We start from the raw sequence: 17,491 nt of genomic DNA, 5'->3' as shown, positions 1-17,491 counted from the left end.
GGGCTAGACTACGACAGGTGTCTCGTCTCCATGTAAGACACCATCCCGTGGGTGCTTGGACTAAAATTGCGCTCCGGACAGTAATTGAGGCTGCGGCTTTGCGGCCTTCTGGAGCGAGGTGCACCGCTCACTCTATTGACTGAGGGCATGGCCCTTACATTGCTCACACTGAAGGGGAACTGGCGCCCTCTTCATGTGGCCGGGGCTGCTACAAGCCGTCACTGACTACGCTGAGGGCTTCCCCTGCCTGCTCTCTCTGCTTGACAACTGGGAACTGGTTAAAGGAGTTGCGGGCTTGATCTGGCACCCGTAACGATGAGTGGACAGGGATTATGGGGCAGCTGGTGTGAACAGCTTTAGTTCCATTTACACACCACCTCCCTCCCCCCCTAAGATGGAAAACTGTTTTCTGTGTAAATTTAAGATCGGTTAATTTTTGTTGAAAATTGTTTAAAAAAAAAAACAAGACAAAAAAAACTGTCTCCTAACTTTTTTAGCTGGCTACTAGATTCCAAGCAAATTCGTCAAGCCCTGCAGTAAAGCATTCTTGTTATACTCACCGTGGAACCTAAGGTGTTAATCCTGTGTATTGTGTAAGGCTGTTTGATCCTGTCTTCTCTGATCCACCCCTTAACCCACTGTCCTCAATCCATCTCCTGATAAGATAGGGCCTTGGGGGCACTCTACACATGCTCAGTTTGGTCTGCATTGCTAGAGCTTTTTATTTATTTTTTTCTTCTTGGGAGGGTGCATGTGATCGGCACAGGTCCAATCGGCACTATTCAGACCGAGTGTCAGGGTTCCTGTAGCCTCATAGGACAATCAGAGGAGAATAAAAACTCTTCTTCCAAGCTTTAACCCAGGGCTCGACAAATCCCGGTCGCCATGGCGACTAGAAATAGTGTCCTGGCGACTTGGCTTGGAAGGTGGGCATCTGGTGGTGAGCCGTTGGTATTACAAGTTACAATGTAATTTTTCACTATTTTTCACTGCCATCTTCTTCCCTCTAATTAGAACCCCCAAACATTATATATATTTTTTTATCCTAACACCCTAGAGAATAAAATGGCGATCGTTGCAATACTTTCTGTCACGCCGTATTTGCGCAGCGGTCTTACAAGCGCACTTTTTTGTGAAGAAATTACACTTTTTTTAATTAAAAAATAGGACAACAGTAAAGTTATCCCCATTTTTTTTAATATTATGAAAGATACTGTTACGCCGAGTAAATTCATACCCAACATGTCACGCTTCAAAATTGCGTCCGCTCGTGGAATGCCGACAAACTTTTACCCTTTAAAATCTTCATAGGCGACGTTTAAATTTTTTTTACAGGTTGCATGTTTTGAGTTACAGAGGAGGTCTAGGGCTAGAATTATTGCTCTCGCTCTACCAATCGCGGCGATACCTCACATGTGTGGTTTGAACACCGTTTACATATGCGGGCGCTGCTCACGTATGTGTTCGCTTCTGCGTGCAAGCTCGTCGGGGCGCGTTTTCTGGCGCCTAACTTTTTTTAGCGGGCTCCTAGATTCCAAGCAAATTTGTCAAACCCTGCTTTAACCAGATACTGATAGAAGTCACGCGACTGCTTTATACTGCTGATGAGAAAGTAGTTTATATTTACTAAAATAATTGCGTTCCTGGGTTTGGTAACACTTTAGGTGTTTTGAGCTTGTTCTCACCCTAAAATGATATGATTTCATGCAATGGACAGCCAATGGCGTCCACTGTCCGGTGTTATTTGTACAGTAAAGGGCTTTCTCTGGTTGGGGAGTTACAATGTCTTGTTTGTTTCCAGCAGCAGCTGCAAATGTTTGAATCTAGTTAAACAAAGCATCATTTCTTTTGACTGAGGTTATTTATGAAACAATTTCTAATAAGCTCTTAGGAACCCTTCTCAATGGTTGTTGACATCTGCCACACTGAGGAACACTGGAGTTGTAAAGTTTGCAATAACTGTCACTATTCTACAGAATGATTTACAGCTTTTATTGTTGATGGAAATCATATTCGTTAGCACAGAGCAGTCTGATCCTCGTGTTTTGAAGGGTTGCATGTCAAGGGGATGGTTTTGCTGAAGCAGCACTGAGAAATTTCACCAAGTTCCTCCTTGCTTTCACCATGAGTAATACGCTGCTGAGTATGCGAAGCCTTGAGAATGTTTGTTTTGTTGCTTCCTTTGCAGTCCCCGCTGACCTGACTCCTGAAGAGCGCATAGAGTTGGAGAATATCCGCCGCAGGAAACAGGAACTGCTGGTGGAGATCCAGAGACTTCGGGATGAGCTGAGCGAGGCCATGAATGAGGTGGAAGGCCTCGAGGCCAACGAAGGAAGGTATGATGTCATCATCCAAGTGGACATTTTGTCCTTTTTTTTCATACACATGTCAAATAGCCTTGTAGATTCATCCAAGCCCCTTGTTATAATGGGTGCCAAGTCCTGCAGGATACAGGTTTTCATGCTATCACTTGCATTATGTAAGATCTTTTGTAACAGAAAAATAAGCCATTTTCTTTCAGCAGATCGTCTAACAAACAAAAAAAATGTCCCCCCCCCCCCCCAAGTGCTTATACCGTATATACGCGAGTATAAGCCAAGTTTTGCAGCACATTTTTTTTTTTGTGCTGAAAATGCCCCTCTCGGCTTATACTCGAGTCACCTTTTTGCGCCTGATCTTCCAGATTGGGTTCCCAGGACCCCAAACTCTTCCACTACAAGTGTGCAAAGTTTGTTGTCCAGGGGACCTACGGCCAAGGGGCACTTTTTTCCCATGTTAAACGGTCCTTTCTCTGGTGACTTTGAGGACCCGGTACTGGTCGGTCGAAGGTCTCCTGGACCTGGAACTTTGCAAACATGTAGCCTCATTTCTCCTCTACAAGTGTGCAAAGTTTGTTGTCTGGGGGACTTACGGCTTGGGAGCACCGTTTTTTCAAAGCTGGGCATTTCTTCCATAGACTCCCATGTTAAATGTCAGTTATGGGCACAGTGAGGCATGGACACGCTAGGCTTATACTCGAGTCAATACGTTTCCCATTTTTTTGTGGTAAAATTAGGTGCCTTGGCTAATATTCGGGTCGGCTTATACTTGAGTATATAGGGCCAGATTCACATAGAACTGCGGTGGCGTAACGTATCGTAGATACGTTACACCGCCGCAAGTTTTCATCGCAAGTGCCTGATTCACAAAGCAATTGCGATGAAAACTACGCCAGTTCAAATGGGCGTGTGCCATTTAAATTAGGCGCGCTCCCGCGCTGGACCTACTGCGCATGCTCCGTTTCCTAAGTCCCGCCGTGCTTTGCGCGTCGTGACGTCATTTTTTCGAGCGGCGACGCACGTAGCGTACTTCTGTATTCCCGGACGTGTTACGCAAACGACGTTAAATTTTAAATTTCGACGCGGGAACGACGACCATACTTTAGACAGCAATACGATTGCTGACTAAAGTTAGGGCAGGTCAAACAACGACTAACTTTGCGACGGGAAACTAGACTAGCAGCGATGTAGCGAACGCGAAAATCCGTCGGGGATCCGCCGTAACTGCTAATTTGCATACCCGACGCTGGTTTACGACGCAAACTCCACCCAGCGGCGGCCGCGGTATTGCATCCTAAGATTCGACAGTGTAAAACAATTACACCTGTCGGATCTTAGGGATATCTATGCGTAACTGATTCAGTCGCATAGATAGAAACATAGATACAACGGCGTATCAGGAGAAACGCCGTCGTATCTCTTTGGTGAATCTGGCCCATAAGGTACATCTGATTACCCTAACTGTTCTTTCAAATGACTGTGATGGAATTTTAGGTTTTTCAGCTTTACATTTTTTAAAGCTCTTAAGGTCTAGTTTATGTTCTCCTTTTTCCCCAGCATTCATTCGGGATCATAGCAGACCTTAGGATAAAAACCTTGCTGTCAGTTCCAATGAAAGTGAACTTTTCCTTTTTAAAAGGAAATGTCACTGGCTGTTACAATAGTTTCCACTTTTGGCTGTTACAATAGTCATTGGGAATTATGTTGAGAAATAAGGGCAACACTATAACCACAAATACAACATATTACGCATTTGGCTAAGTTATCAGTTTTTGGCAAGGACTGTGTGTGGGTATTTATGGATATATGGTAAATTTTTTATTTTTTTTCCCCTTGGCAGTAAAACTTTGCAGAGGAATCGAAAAATTGGAATGGGCAGAAAGAAGTTCAATATGGATCCTAAAAAGGTATTTTTTTTTCTTAATTTGGTGGGAGAATGTTTTATAATAGCTGTAATTAAAGTGGAACTACACTGCATCTGAGCACTACAAACAAAACACTATTAAAGTTTTAATATTCAAAGCAAAATCATCCATCAATCCAGGTCTCAATGCTTTATTTTGCTGAGAGATCACTTTGAAAACCACCCCTAGCATTTCTGGCTGTGTCCATCTTGAGGAAGAGCAGATAATTCATGTAGCATTTAATTTCTGCAATCCATCTGCCCTTAGCTCAGACATGCAGGAAAGGGGGTGTGCTTGGCTGAGAAACCCCCTCCCCCCTTCCTGGTGACTCCTGGAATGTATGACATCTTTTGCCTAGGCAAGATACCAGGAAGTAACTGAACTAGCAGCAGTAGGATTAAAAATGATGTTGACTGAGAGTGAAGTTCTGTTTTAACCACTTAAGAATCAAGCCTCTTTCTGAGATTTGGCATCTATAAGTTAAAAACCCTTTTTTTTTGCTAGAAAATTACTGGGAACCACCAAACAAATAAAGTGTCTGTTTTTTTTTTTTTTTTTTTTAATATACACACATATATATGTATGTATGTATGTATGTGTGTGTGTGTTTTTTACACTGTTTAATAAAATAAATAAAGGTTATTCCTATTCCTTATAATAGAAAAAAGCATGACCGGTCCTCCTAAATATGAGATCTGGGGTCAAAAAGACCTTGGATCTCATATTCTGACTACCATGCAAAAAAAAAGTCCCTTTTTTAAGAGCATTGGGCAGAAGTTAAGTTTTTGACATCGCTTCCGCCCTGCAGTGATATGGAGACGGATGGGGGCCATCTTCCCCCTCACTCGTCTCCATACCCAGGCAGGGGACAGACAAAATCGCCTCCGCCGCTGCCGACAGCTCCAGTAAGTGGCGGAGGGCACCAGAGAACGTCGGGAGGAAGAGGGCCTTCTCCCGCCGCTGATTAAAAGTGATCCGCCACAGAGACTACTTTTATCTGAAAGGCCGCCTGCCGAAGAAGAGGATACCGGGTTTATGGTAGTTAGCTGCTACCATAACAACGGTATTCCTCTTCAAGGTAGCAACGTATAACGATGGCTGTAAGTGGCTGCAAAGCCTCAAAGTTTTTCACCTTTTTAATGCGCTCTGTGGGTAGAGAATCGGGGCTACTCTGTGCAAAACCATTGCACAGAGCAGGCAAGTATAGGAATGTTTGTTTTTTATATAAAAACAAAACAGTGTAAGGTTTACAATCACTTTAAGTTTTACTCCATAAGCACTGATTTTAATGTACAAGTCTTAAGATAAACCTATCGCAGACCTGGGTAAGGTATATTAAGGATATGAAGAAAAATGAATAAGCAGAGGACCAGCTCTTTGTTCTGCTAAAAAGAATATAATAAATTCATACAGGGCTCGCACTTTAAGCAGCTTTTTGAGGTTTGCCGGAGTAGAACTTCTTTGTTGGCGACAATGGGGGTTATTTACGAAAAGGCAAATCCATGTTGCACTACAAGTGTACTTTCAAGTGAAGTCGCTGTAGATCTGAGGGGGACATGCAAGGAAATAAAAAAACAGCATTTTTGCTTTCACATGATGGATGATAAAATCAGCAGAGCATCCCCTTATTTCAGATCTACAGTGACCGCACTTACAAGTGCACTTGTAGTGCAAAATGGATTTGCCTTTTGTAAATAACGCCCAATGTGTTGTAAATGTGCACACAATGTTTAGGGCCATTGCTCCATCTTCTGCTTACCCCCACATTTCAGGGTGCACCTGGAAACATCTCTGGCTAGGATATGTTTGGGCAGTAGTGATCCAAAGTTATTTCACCATGATCCGCCTTCCTTGCTGGTGTCTGCATGTGCCTGTAACAGGGTGGATTTGATTTTAATCAAATCGGTTTTAAATCTCTAGTAAAAAGTCTTGATTTAAGCACTTTAAGACCGGCCACCATTGTTTAACGGCGACACAGTGGCTCTCCTGCGCAAATTCGTGACGGTTTGCTCAGTTGCCATCACGCTCGTGGGTCGGGAGGCCCGCGATTGACTTGTACACAGGCAGAACAGGGAGGTGCCTATGTAAACAAGGCATTTCCTTGTTCTGACAGGACAGGGATCCTCTGTTCCCAGTGGTCGAAACAGTGATCTTTCATGTCCTAGTAAGCCCACCCCCCACAGTTAGAAACACTCATAGGGAACATAGTTAACCCCTTGATCGCCACCTAAGGCTTAATTTCCATGGATCTTTTAAAAAATGGGCTGCAAAGCTAGTACAAACGCCAGGAAAAAAACGGCATTTTGAACACAATTTTTTTCCGCGTTTTGCATTGATGTCAATGCAAGTTTTGCCGCGCTAGTTTTCAGATGCGTTTTTCTGTTTATATTCAAAATCTATGGTTCCCGATGGGAGCCCATTGATTTGAATAGTGGTCGCACCAGAAGTCAGATCAAGATGATCCGACTTGCGGGGCGACTGGTCTGCAGAGAATCTTGAAGGGGAACCCTGCTCAAATTAAAAAAAAAAATTGCGTGAGGTAACCCCCCCCCCCCCCCCCCCCCCCCTAGGATCGTACCTCTACATCGTACCCCTACCCATTTACAGAGAGGAAAAGTGTCAATAAAATAAAAAAAAAACGCAGGTTTTTAAAATTTATTGGCCAGCTCCGGGGGTCTTCTCCTGCCTTCGGGGGTCTTCTCCGCTCTCCCCGGTTCTTCTTCCGCTCTCTGGTGCCTTCTTCGGGGCTGGCCGCTGCTATCTTCTTGCAGCTCTTTTACTAGCAGCTGCCAGCCCACTCCGGTCTTCCTCGTCGCCTTCTGCCTTCTTCCGATGTTGCCACGACATCACCCGGAGCATGCTGGGACTGACGTCATAAGAGGCCTATATAAATCATTGCGCACCGCACACCTGGCATTACAGCGGTAGGGAGCGTCGTGGCAACATCGGAAGAAGGCAGCTGCTAGTAAAAGAGCTGCAAGAAGATGGCAGCGGCCAGCCCCGAAGAAGGTACCGGAGAGCGGGAGAAGACTCCCGAAGGCAGGAGAAGACCCCCGGAGCTGGCTAATTATTTTAAAAACCTGTTTGTGTTTTTATTTTATTGACACTTTTCCTCCCGGTGAATGGGTAGGGGTACGATGTACCCCATACTCATTCACGTAGGGTGGGGATCTGGGGGCCCCCTTATTGAAGGGGGCTTACAGATTCCGATAAGCCCCCCGCCCGCAGACCACGACAACCAACGGCCAGGGTTGTCGGGTAGAGACCCTTGTCCCCATCAACATGGGGACAAGGTGCTTTGGGTTGGGGGGGCACAGTTGGGGGGGGCTCTAGCGCTGGAGCTTCAGAACGCACTGGCCCTGTTTTTTTTTTTTGCAGCTTAAATACGGCTCAACCATCTACAGCTCAGAAACGTCATGGTGGGCATGAAACCATAGACTAACATGGATGGAGAGACGTTTTTAAGCTGCAAAAAACGCTCAGAAAAGTGGCTGTAAAAACATCCGTGGAAATGAAGCCTTAGTGTTAACCCCTTCCCTGCCAGTGCCATTTACATATCATTTACATGCATTTTTATAGCACTGATCACTGTATAACTGTAAATGGTCCCAAAAAAGTGTCCGATCTGTCTGCTGCAATGTCGCAGTCCACATAAAAATTGCAGCTCACCACCATTACTTGTAAAAAAAAAATAATAATAAAGATGCCATAAATCTTTTCCATGTTTTGTAGACGCTATCATTTTTTGCTCAAACCAATCAATATACGCTTATTGGGATTTTTTGATTTTTTTTCCCAGAGATATGTAGAAGAATATATATCAGCGTAAACTGATGGATACATTTTTGTTTAAAAAAATAAACATGGGATATTTATTATAGCAAAATTTTTTTTTTTTAATATACCGTATTTATCGGCGTATAACACGCACCCTAATTTTAGGAGGGGAGTTAAAGGGAAAAAACATTTTTCACAGCCCCCTCATCCATTATACAACCCACCCTATGCAGTACACATCTCTCCATCCATTAAATAGCCCCTCTCCCCAGTATACAGCCCCTGTCCATTATACATCCCCCCCCCCCCCATCCAGTACACAGCCCATCAACCAGTACACATCCCCCTATCCAGTACACAGCCCCCCATACACTATACATCCCCCCCCCATCCAGTACACAGCCACACTGCACTCCCATGAGACCCCCAGTCTCCTGGGACAGTGCTGCCAGTAATCTCTACAGTTAAGTAATAAAAAAAAATCCCTGTCAGCACCTTCCACACTGCTCCTCCTGTGTCACTCCTATTGCAAACTGAAGCTTCCATCTACCTCAATAGCTCTGTTTTTTTTCACTGACCTGGTCACATGACTGCTCTCCTCTGATGTTACACAGTAGGTCATGTGACTGCTCTCCTCCTCCAATCAAACCTACACTCCGAGGAGGAGAGCAGCCTGAAAAAACTGAGCTATAAAGATATTTAAAAGCTTTGTTTTAGAATGACACTGACACAGGAGGAGCGGTGTAGAAGGGGCTGGCAAGTGACTTTTTTTTTTCTCAACTTCAGACTAGGGGATTCCGGACAGCCAGCCTGATACCCCCCCAATGGGTGGCTCTTGGGTGGACTGCCCGATTCCCCGCCCCCCTATTGGTAAAACATGATATCGGCGTATAACACGCAGGCACTGTTTACCATCTGTTTTCAGAGGAAAAAGGTGCGTATTATACGCCGATAAATACGTAATTGATTTTTAGCCTCCCTGGCCTGCAACCTCTCTGTTCCATAAACTTTGGCCAGTCTTTCTGTTGAGTCAGTTCTGTAAGGCTCCGTTCACATCATTGGGTGCGGAATCGCAGCAATTTCAACCGGTTTGAAATGGCAGCAAATCGCGGGACGCTCGTGCGCCCACTGTATCTTCCAATGGCACACCAATCGTGGCAGAATTTTGCCACGATTTGTTGGGCAACATACTGGACCAATCTAGCCTATAGTGCCTTGAGGAACAAAGAGCTTGAAGGTCAGCTAGTTCCACACTGGAGTTGCCCCAGACATTGGTCAGAAAGGGTTTCTTTAAAAGTGTGGCCAAAGATTTTTAATTATGTGGGTCACAGGCGTGCAATTACTATTACCCATCTGTGACCCAGAGCTGATAGTGGCAATCCAGGCTCTGGAAGGATCCTGACCATGTTGTCAGGATCCACCCAGCTGCACGATTGACTGCCGAGTGCCAAAACCATCTGCGCCCGCCCCCTTTCCTGCATAGCGCTCCAAGCCCCAGTTCTGGGGCTTGGAGCTGGCAGGGGTAAGCCGCAGGCATCAGACCAATGCTGCAGCATGGAGGGGGGTGTGTGTGTGTGTGTGTGTGTGTGTGTGTGTGTGTGTGTGTGTGTGTGTGTGTGTGTGTGTGTGTGTGTGTGTGTTTTCTCCTATTCTTTTAAAGGGGGACAATAAATAAATAAATGCTAGAGGTATGTAGATGTAGCAGGCATACATTTATTTTGGGCTGAAATTGACACCTGTTATCTTACATTGGCACTGGCTTTGTGGCGCGCTTGTGTTCTCCCACACTGTGACTTCTAATTTTTTTCTCATTTAATTTCAGGGGATCGTGTACCTTCAAGAGAATGATCTGCTAAGAAACACTGCAGAGGATATAGCTCGTTTTTTATACAAAGGCGAAGGCCTGAATAAGACTGCCATTGGGGACTATCTAGGAGAGAGGTACACCCACATTTGTACATACACCTTTTCTTGTTTCTGTAGCAGCTACTCCATTAATCATATTCAAACCATTGTACAGTTGTTGCTTCTGGTTGATCACACTGAAATCCCAAGCAATGCTTTCAGCACTGCTCACGTCTCTGACTACAGAACACTCCCAGTCTCCTTATCTCTGAAACATAAGGGGGCAGAATTCTGTAGTCTAGAGGAGAGCTTGGGCAGGACCAACAACACTGCTAAGGAATTCCAGTGCAGCGGAGTTGGGAGAAAACTAGTCCTTTTTCACTGTTTTTATATGCGTTTTGTCCTGACCTGTACTTTAATGTAAAGAGGAAAATGGCCCTGGACTTCTTTGAGCGCTGGCCATGTCTTATCGGCTATGTTAGAATTCAAGTATGTATATGCTTTTCTTCCACATTCAAGCCAATGTTTAGACAAAAACAACTCGTATTAGCTAGGTATGTACATTTACTTAAAGATAAGTTCACCTTTGGGAACATGTTACACCCCATTTTCTCAGTGTTCTCAGTACTTGTACAGTACATGTTCTCAGTGCTGTAGAAGCCACCTGCTGATGTGTGTCTGAATGAACTACTGTACAAGCCCCGACATTCTTAGCTGCTGTTGGCTTGCAGTTCTTAATCGACTACCATGGAGCCGTGGAGTACCGTGGTAGTTCATTGAGTGTTCCTGTCAGGGAGTATCGGCTTACCCGTATGGGATTTATGGGTAAGCTGATACTCACCCTGTGCAGGAGACCTGCATGGCTGATCGCTGATGCAATGCTTTCCAGGCTCCTGCAACATAAAATCATGCACATTTTTTTACTTGCAAAAAAATGTGCATTTGTTTATCTATTAAATTAATGTATCCTTTTAACCCTTAAGCTGGATACACACTATACAATTTTCTGTATTTTTTTCTTTTTTTTTTCTTTTCGATTTACCAAAACCATATAATATGAGTTTTTTTTAATTTGTATGCAATCAGGCAGGCCCTTTCACAACATGGTTTTGATAAATCTAAAGGAAGATGTACAACAAAAGTGGCATAGTGTGTAGGGGTGACGAAATTAATCGATTCATGTGACCGGGAAAATCAATTACTGTGATGCCTGCAGCTGCAGGCGGTCGGCGTTCTAGTGATAACCGATGTGACTAAAAGCCCCTTGGTTGCTATTCCGGAGGAGCGGGAGGGGACATGCCCCCCCCACCGTCGCCTTCCGCTGCTCTTAAGGGCGTGTGCCAGGATCTTGTCTTGCATACCAACGGTACACAATTTCCGTGCGTCAAACACAAACGTAGTGATGTACTATGAGGAATTTCAGCTCTTGAGCGCCACCCTTTGGGCCCATTCTGCTAATTTTGTGTTTGAGCATTGATTCCGAGCATGCGTGTTTGTACTTTAAACGTTTGTGTGATGGACTTCTGTACTGACCATCAGAAAATCTAGCAGCCAACTGTTGTTTGCTCAAAATTTACTAGCATGTCATCCAACATTTGTTGGCAGAAAGTTGGACAACAATTGTCAAAAGGCTTGTCAGGTTTTAGGACAACAGACAATCCCCTGCCAACAATTGGATCATGTGTACGAGGCTTTAGACTGGGTTCACACTGTCTTCAGATGTGGCTTACAGTAGGGGTCCGATGCGTCCCTGTTCCTTTTCAATGACAAATCGGTCCCGAATGTTTGCATGAATGACGCCAGTCACAATCTCCTGTGAGCCCAGCCGTAAGCAATTTAGTTGCTTGTCATTTTTGTTTTTAAGTTGCTATTTCCTTGTGAAAAAAAAAAAAAATCCAGCCCAACATTTTTGTGGATTTTGAATATACTGGGGAAAAGTTACCGACCCTCTTCAGTTTTCTCTGTTTTCCAGTTGTGGCAATCTTTACTCATTTCCTTTGCTGTTACCCAAACAAATACAGCTCTTGCACCCCAGTCACGCCGATCACAACATTAAATTGATGAAGTAGCACGATTTCAAAGTAGCGTTTCAGTGCGACTTGGAAGACGTCTGAGCGACTTCATGCACAGATATCTATGCAAGTCGCACCTGAACGTGCAAAAAGTAGTGCAGGAACTATTTTTTAAATCGGTGCAACTCTAGGTCAGAGTTGCACCAATTTGAGCGCTTCCATTGCAGATAATAGGGTGCAACTTCTCCTGCGATTTGAAACTGTCAAAAGCATGACCAATCACACTGGCGTGACTGGGGGCTTAGAATAAGGGGGAGTTGGAAATTCTGTCAGGTTTAATTACCGTCAGGGTCCCTGCTGGGAAAATTGCTCTCAAGATCCTTTGTCACTGAGAAACCGAAAGCAATGACAACCTGTCGCAGGTTATCACTCATTTGAAAAAATTGTGGCCATATTTTTTACTTTTTGTTCCAATCTGAAATGTATAGTTAACCAAAGTATGCAGTATAAAGAAAGCTAATTCCTTTTGTTTTGTCTTTCTTTTTAGGGAGGACTTGAACATTTCAGTACTTCATGCTTTTGTGGACCTTCATGAGTTTACAGACCTAAATCTTGTTCAAGCTCTCAGGTCAGCAGCTTGTTTCTATTATGTTTGCTGTAAAACCACCAGCTGGTTCCTTTTTCGTCTCGCTTATGTGCAAAGAAACAGGAAGGCTAATCTAAAAGAGGAAGTGGTCAGATTTACTGACCAGAATAAGTCGGTCTATTCAGGAAACTGTAAAACAAGTGATGGCGATGAGAAACTCAGCCACTCTGCATAACATAATTAGACATGTAGATAAGGTTTTCTGTGTAACACTTCTATCATTTTAGTATAGATGCAATGCAAGGCTTGTATGGCTGGTTTGTCTGGAAACCCTGAGAATGTTTGAGCGTGCAATTAACATGATGTTGCAAGTGGCTGATTGTTTATGTATACAATTGTGGTAGTACTTTGAGGTTTTAGCTGGCCACCCACATACATGTACATACTGTTCTGTGTAATCAAGCCATTGCGATTTACTTAAAGCTTATCTGCTAGATGGTCCTTCAAAGCAAGCAGTGTCAATTCACATAGGATGATTATTAAAGGCCAAAACTGCTCATAAGTTTAGTCTTCCATGGCTGCTGCCAAGTTAAATCACAAGCACTTTTTTTATTTTTTATCTTCTGGGAGTTCTGTTGGTCATTCCAGGCTCTCCAAAGACACACTTGCCAAGTAATGACAGACTTGGAAATGAGGGGAAAAATGTTGGCAACAGTAAAACTTTAATCCTATCTCATAACATTTTAGAGAAAAAAAAGAAATACAAGAGTGCCACTAAGAGGATCAGTTTGCATCAATGTGGGAGACTAAATACTATAGGCTTTACCCAGATTATGTACCAATACTATATAGTATACAATGACAAACAAGCTTGTAAAGATCCTGATCCTGTGTGCTGTATAAAGGGGGTGTGTCCCTTCCCTTCAATCGGCTCTCAGAGCTCTCCTCACTGATGTAACTTCAGCTCTCCTCCCCCTGATTTTTAGAGCTGAGAGATCCTGTGTAAATTCTGCACTTGAGTGGATTTAGGCGAAATATGGCTGTAGATAAACTGGCACAACTTGTGTAGGTGGATTTGTTTCATCTGTGTATCACCCGAGGCCAGTCACTTCACTGTGTGTATGTGTGTATATATATATATATATATATATGTGTATGTGTGTGTGTATATATATGTATGTGTGTATGTATGTGTGTATGTATGTGTGTATGTATGTGTGTATGTATGTGTGTATGTATATGTATGTATGTGTGTATATATATATATATATATGTGTGTATATATATATATATATATATATATATATATATATATATATATATATAATCTCTATATCTCTTTAAAGCAGGAGTTCACCCGAAAAACAATTTTTAACATTAGATCGAGGCAAGGGGAATCGGGTGTTTTTTTTTAAATCGAAACAGTACTTACCGTTTTAGAGAGAGATCTTCTCCGCCGCTTCCGGGTATGGTCTTCGGGACTGGGCGTTCCTATTTGATTGACAGGCTTCCGACGGTCGCATACATCGCGTCACGAGTAGCGAAAGAAGCTGAACGTCGGTGCGCACCGACGTTCGGCTACTTTCAGGAAAATCGTGACGCGATGTATGCGACCGTCAGAAGCCTGTCGGAAGCCTGTCAATCAAATAGGAACGCCCAGTCCCGCAGCCCATACCCGGAAGCGGCGGAGAAGATCTCTCTCTAAAACGGTAAGTACTGTTTCGATTTTAAAAAAAACACCCGATTCCCCTTGACAAAATGAGCCTCAATCTAATGTTAAAAATTAAGTTTTTGGGTGAACCTCCACTTTAAGGCATTTGTGAGAATCCTACTTTTTTTTTTTTTTTTTTACATTTGTCATGTTGGAGAGATTGTAATGCCAGGAATGTTTAGTGTGAAGATTTTGTACTGGAGCCCCAAAAAGAAGCCAGTGGGCAGTTTAGAATAGACCGTGAATATTCCCATTGCACTCCTTTATGGATAAAGCCTGGCATACGAGTGTGCTGAAGAAACGACCTGCTGGTTAAAAGGGGATTACTGTACAAGGAGAAAGATGTCGGCACACAACGGATCGATTTAAAGTCCAAAGATTTATTAAAGTGATTGCATCACACCAGATTTAAGTGCAGTGTTTTGGATTTGAGCGAGACCCCTCATCAGGCATGTGTGATGATATGCCATTTAAAATGGACCCACCCATTAAATTCTTAAAGTCAGAAGTTGGTGTTGGCTACCCAACATATAAAAGATCCAAAGGCTGCCAGTAGCTGTGTAATAGAAACCTGAACAGTCTATAAAGCATTGAGTTAACTGACTGTTGGCTGATGGAGACTTGATTAATTTGTAAGCCCTGCAACCTGTATTTTTGAAAACCAAGTAAGGAAGGGCCGCTTCCACATCTCTTAACTCGGATGACTTTTAACATGTACAAAGTGGGGGGAAAAACGGAGCTGAAGTGCTTAGTACGAATTTAAGTTGGAGAAAGAGACCGCCGCTCCAGGTGAGTGCAATAAGCAATCAATGTCCTCCTCAGAGACCGTGGGTGCTGGCAATGCACAAGGCAAAAATCAAAGAAAGGAATAGATGGACAGCCGCACACCAAAATCAACCTTGGAAGGTAACCTTTATTGGTGCAAAAGGATAAAAGCACTACAAGACACGGCACAGCAAGCAGTGGGATAAAAACTGACACATTTCTCACAGAGGTCTAATGCTTGGTCATAGCTATGACTAAGCACTAGACCTCTGTGCGAAACGCAGTGCATTTTGCACCAATAAAGGTTACCTTCCAAGGTTGATATTGGTGTGCAGCTGTCCATCTATTCCTTTCTTTGATTTTTACAAATTTAAGTTAAGGCAACAGCATTTACTATTGTTTGAACACCAGCAATGCAAAACATATGAATCAAATGTGTTGCGTGATCAAACTAAATTTTGAAAAATCATGTTTAATAACAAAAATTACCAATAAAGAAGTAAAAAAAAAAAAAAAATCATCCCTATAGTGTCAAAACACACAAACGCCTAAAAGTACATGGTTGTCGACACCTTGCTTCTAAACCTGTTACTTGTGTTTAGAGAATAATCCTGGTGCTCCTCCACCAAACATCAAACTGTTTACCAAGACTGATGGACCCCACAGATCAAGAGGTCTCACAGAGCTTCAATGTGTGATCCAAAGAGCAGCCATTTCATACAATACTCATTTTGTAACTCTTTACTACATTGCAGTGTGAATGGGGCACACAGGATACCATTGTTTCCTGTGTGTCCTTGCAGTTACTGGCGCTTTACAATGCACTGTGTGAATTGACCCCAAGGCGCTCTTCCTTCTTCCCTTCATGTGTATATAAAGTCTTGTAAGGAAGTAATAATTTCTGATTGTATTAGGCATTCGTATATACTGACTTGCTTTCTCTTTTGACCTGTGGTGTTTGGTAGATGCTTATTTCATTCTCATTTGTTCAACAGGCAGTTTTTATGGAGTTTTCGTCTACCAGGTGAAGCCCAGAAAATTGACCGCATGATGGAGGCGTTTGCTCAGAGATATTGCATGTGCAATCCAGGAGTGTTCCAGTCAACAGGTATTGCATCATAATCACACTGTATTTATGTGTTCAGAAACTGCTTTACGTCGCCAACATGCCAACATGAGAGGAGCACCAGAAAAAACGAATAAGAGAATCCAAGATCATTTTAATTGTTGGTAAAAAATAAATAAAAAAAACCTCCAACTCATTTTGGTGCATTGCTGCTCAGCAGCTGCTATCAAGCTGTTACTCTATGTGGAGCGTTTAATACAGGTTCTAATATAGATCTGTGAAGTCACTGTTTTGCTGGACTCCATATAAGTTTTATCCTGTATTGAAGGGGGAGAGACTTTCCCCTGAAATGCATTGGCTGCTTTAATATTTAAAAAAAAAAAATCTTGGACTCTTTAGTCCGATTTTGGCCTGGTGTTCTCTTCTGTATTTCTATGGTTTGAGCTACTGTTGAGTGCCTATTGAGGGAAATTGTGTTGTTTGGTAGCTGCCCCACAAGAGCTAGTAAGCTTGTTAGTTTTTGAAGTTTTCCCTCCTCTGAATACACTGGCAAGCCTAGAAGTTCCCAGCGCCTCTTTGTGTGTGTGTGTGGTGTTCTGGAGTCCTTATACCAACATGCAACCTCCTACCTAATTTTGGAAAACAAATTATTCTCTTTTTATACAGATACGTGTTATGTCTTGTCCTTTGCGGTTATCATGCTGAACACTAGTCTACACAATCCCAACGTCCGTGACAAGCCGGGTGTGGAGCGGTTCATCTCAATGAATAGAGGGATTAATGATGGAGGTGACCTACCTGAGGAGCTTCTACGGGTAAATTTTTATTTTGTAACTTAATTGGAAACTTAATTTTTTTTCCCTCTCCTAAAGTATGTCCTAAACATGGCCATCTGTGCCCCAGTTGGGAGATTCCCCTTCACTTATTTTCCTATAAAAACACTATAGAAAGTGAGAGAAAATCTCTCCAAAGTTGGGAAGATCCTGCCGAGAGGTCCGGTGTTCCAGGGGCAACCAAATCGCCAAAAGTTTCAGGGTATTGATCAGGAAACCAGTTTCTTCTGATATCCAAGTCTCTTGCACTGACAAGATGCTCAGTACTCCTCCCCAGCCCAATAGGCTGGTATTTGTCAGGATGTTTCAGAAGGTCGGAAGAAAGTACTTTCTTGACACCAAGGTGTCTAGCGTGGAACTGGGCAATAGGGACTGCTTTAAAGGAGGCTACCATCAGTCCCAGGAGTCTGGCAAGTCCTGGACTGAAGAATTAGTTTGGGAGCGGAGAGCTTGTAGTTTCAGTGATACAGGGCGGAGCAGCTCTAGCGCCCCCGATGGCCTGAATGCTATAGCTTCCTCCACACTTTCCTTTCAGGGAGAATGGATCTTGCCACATTATACCCACTGGTCGGGTAGTTTGTGGGAGTGCTCCTCAGACAAGAGTCCCACCGTGGTTTAGATATGCTTTTAATCCACTGCACATCATGGAAACCAGTGGATCTGTAGAGGTTGGA

At 43.3% G+C, this 17,491-nt stretch overlaps 1 protein-coding gene across 1 annotated transcript in view; it reads left to right on the top strand.

Moving 5' to 3' along the window:
- CYTH2 (cytohesin 2) overlaps positions 1 to 17,491 on the top strand; it is an 80,723-nt gene that overhangs the window by 32,708 nt on the left and 30,524 nt on the right. The window contains exons 2-7 of the mRNA XM_040325691.1: positions 2,189 to 2,336; positions 4,159 to 4,225; positions 9,822 to 9,940; positions 12,404 to 12,484; positions 15,914 to 16,026; positions 16,651 to 16,799. Of these exons, the coding sequence (XP_040181625.1) occupies positions 2,189 to 2,336; positions 4,159 to 4,225; positions 9,822 to 9,940; positions 12,404 to 12,484; positions 15,914 to 16,026; positions 16,651 to 16,799 (677 nt within the window). The remainder of the gene's footprint in view (positions 1 to 2,188; positions 2,337 to 4,158; positions 4,226 to 9,821; positions 9,941 to 12,403; positions 12,485 to 15,913; positions 16,027 to 16,650; positions 16,800 to 17,491) is intronic.

The sequence above is a fragment of the Rana temporaria genome, chromosome 10, assembly GCF_905171775.1.
Source record: "Rana temporaria chromosome 10, aRanTem1.1, whole genome shotgun sequence".
Classification (NCBI taxonomy): domain Eukaryota; kingdom Metazoa; phylum Chordata; class Amphibia; order Anura; family Ranidae; genus Rana; species Rana temporaria.
The sequence above is the reverse complement of the archived record's forward strand: the minus strand, read 5'-3'. Positions and strand labels throughout refer to the sequence as shown.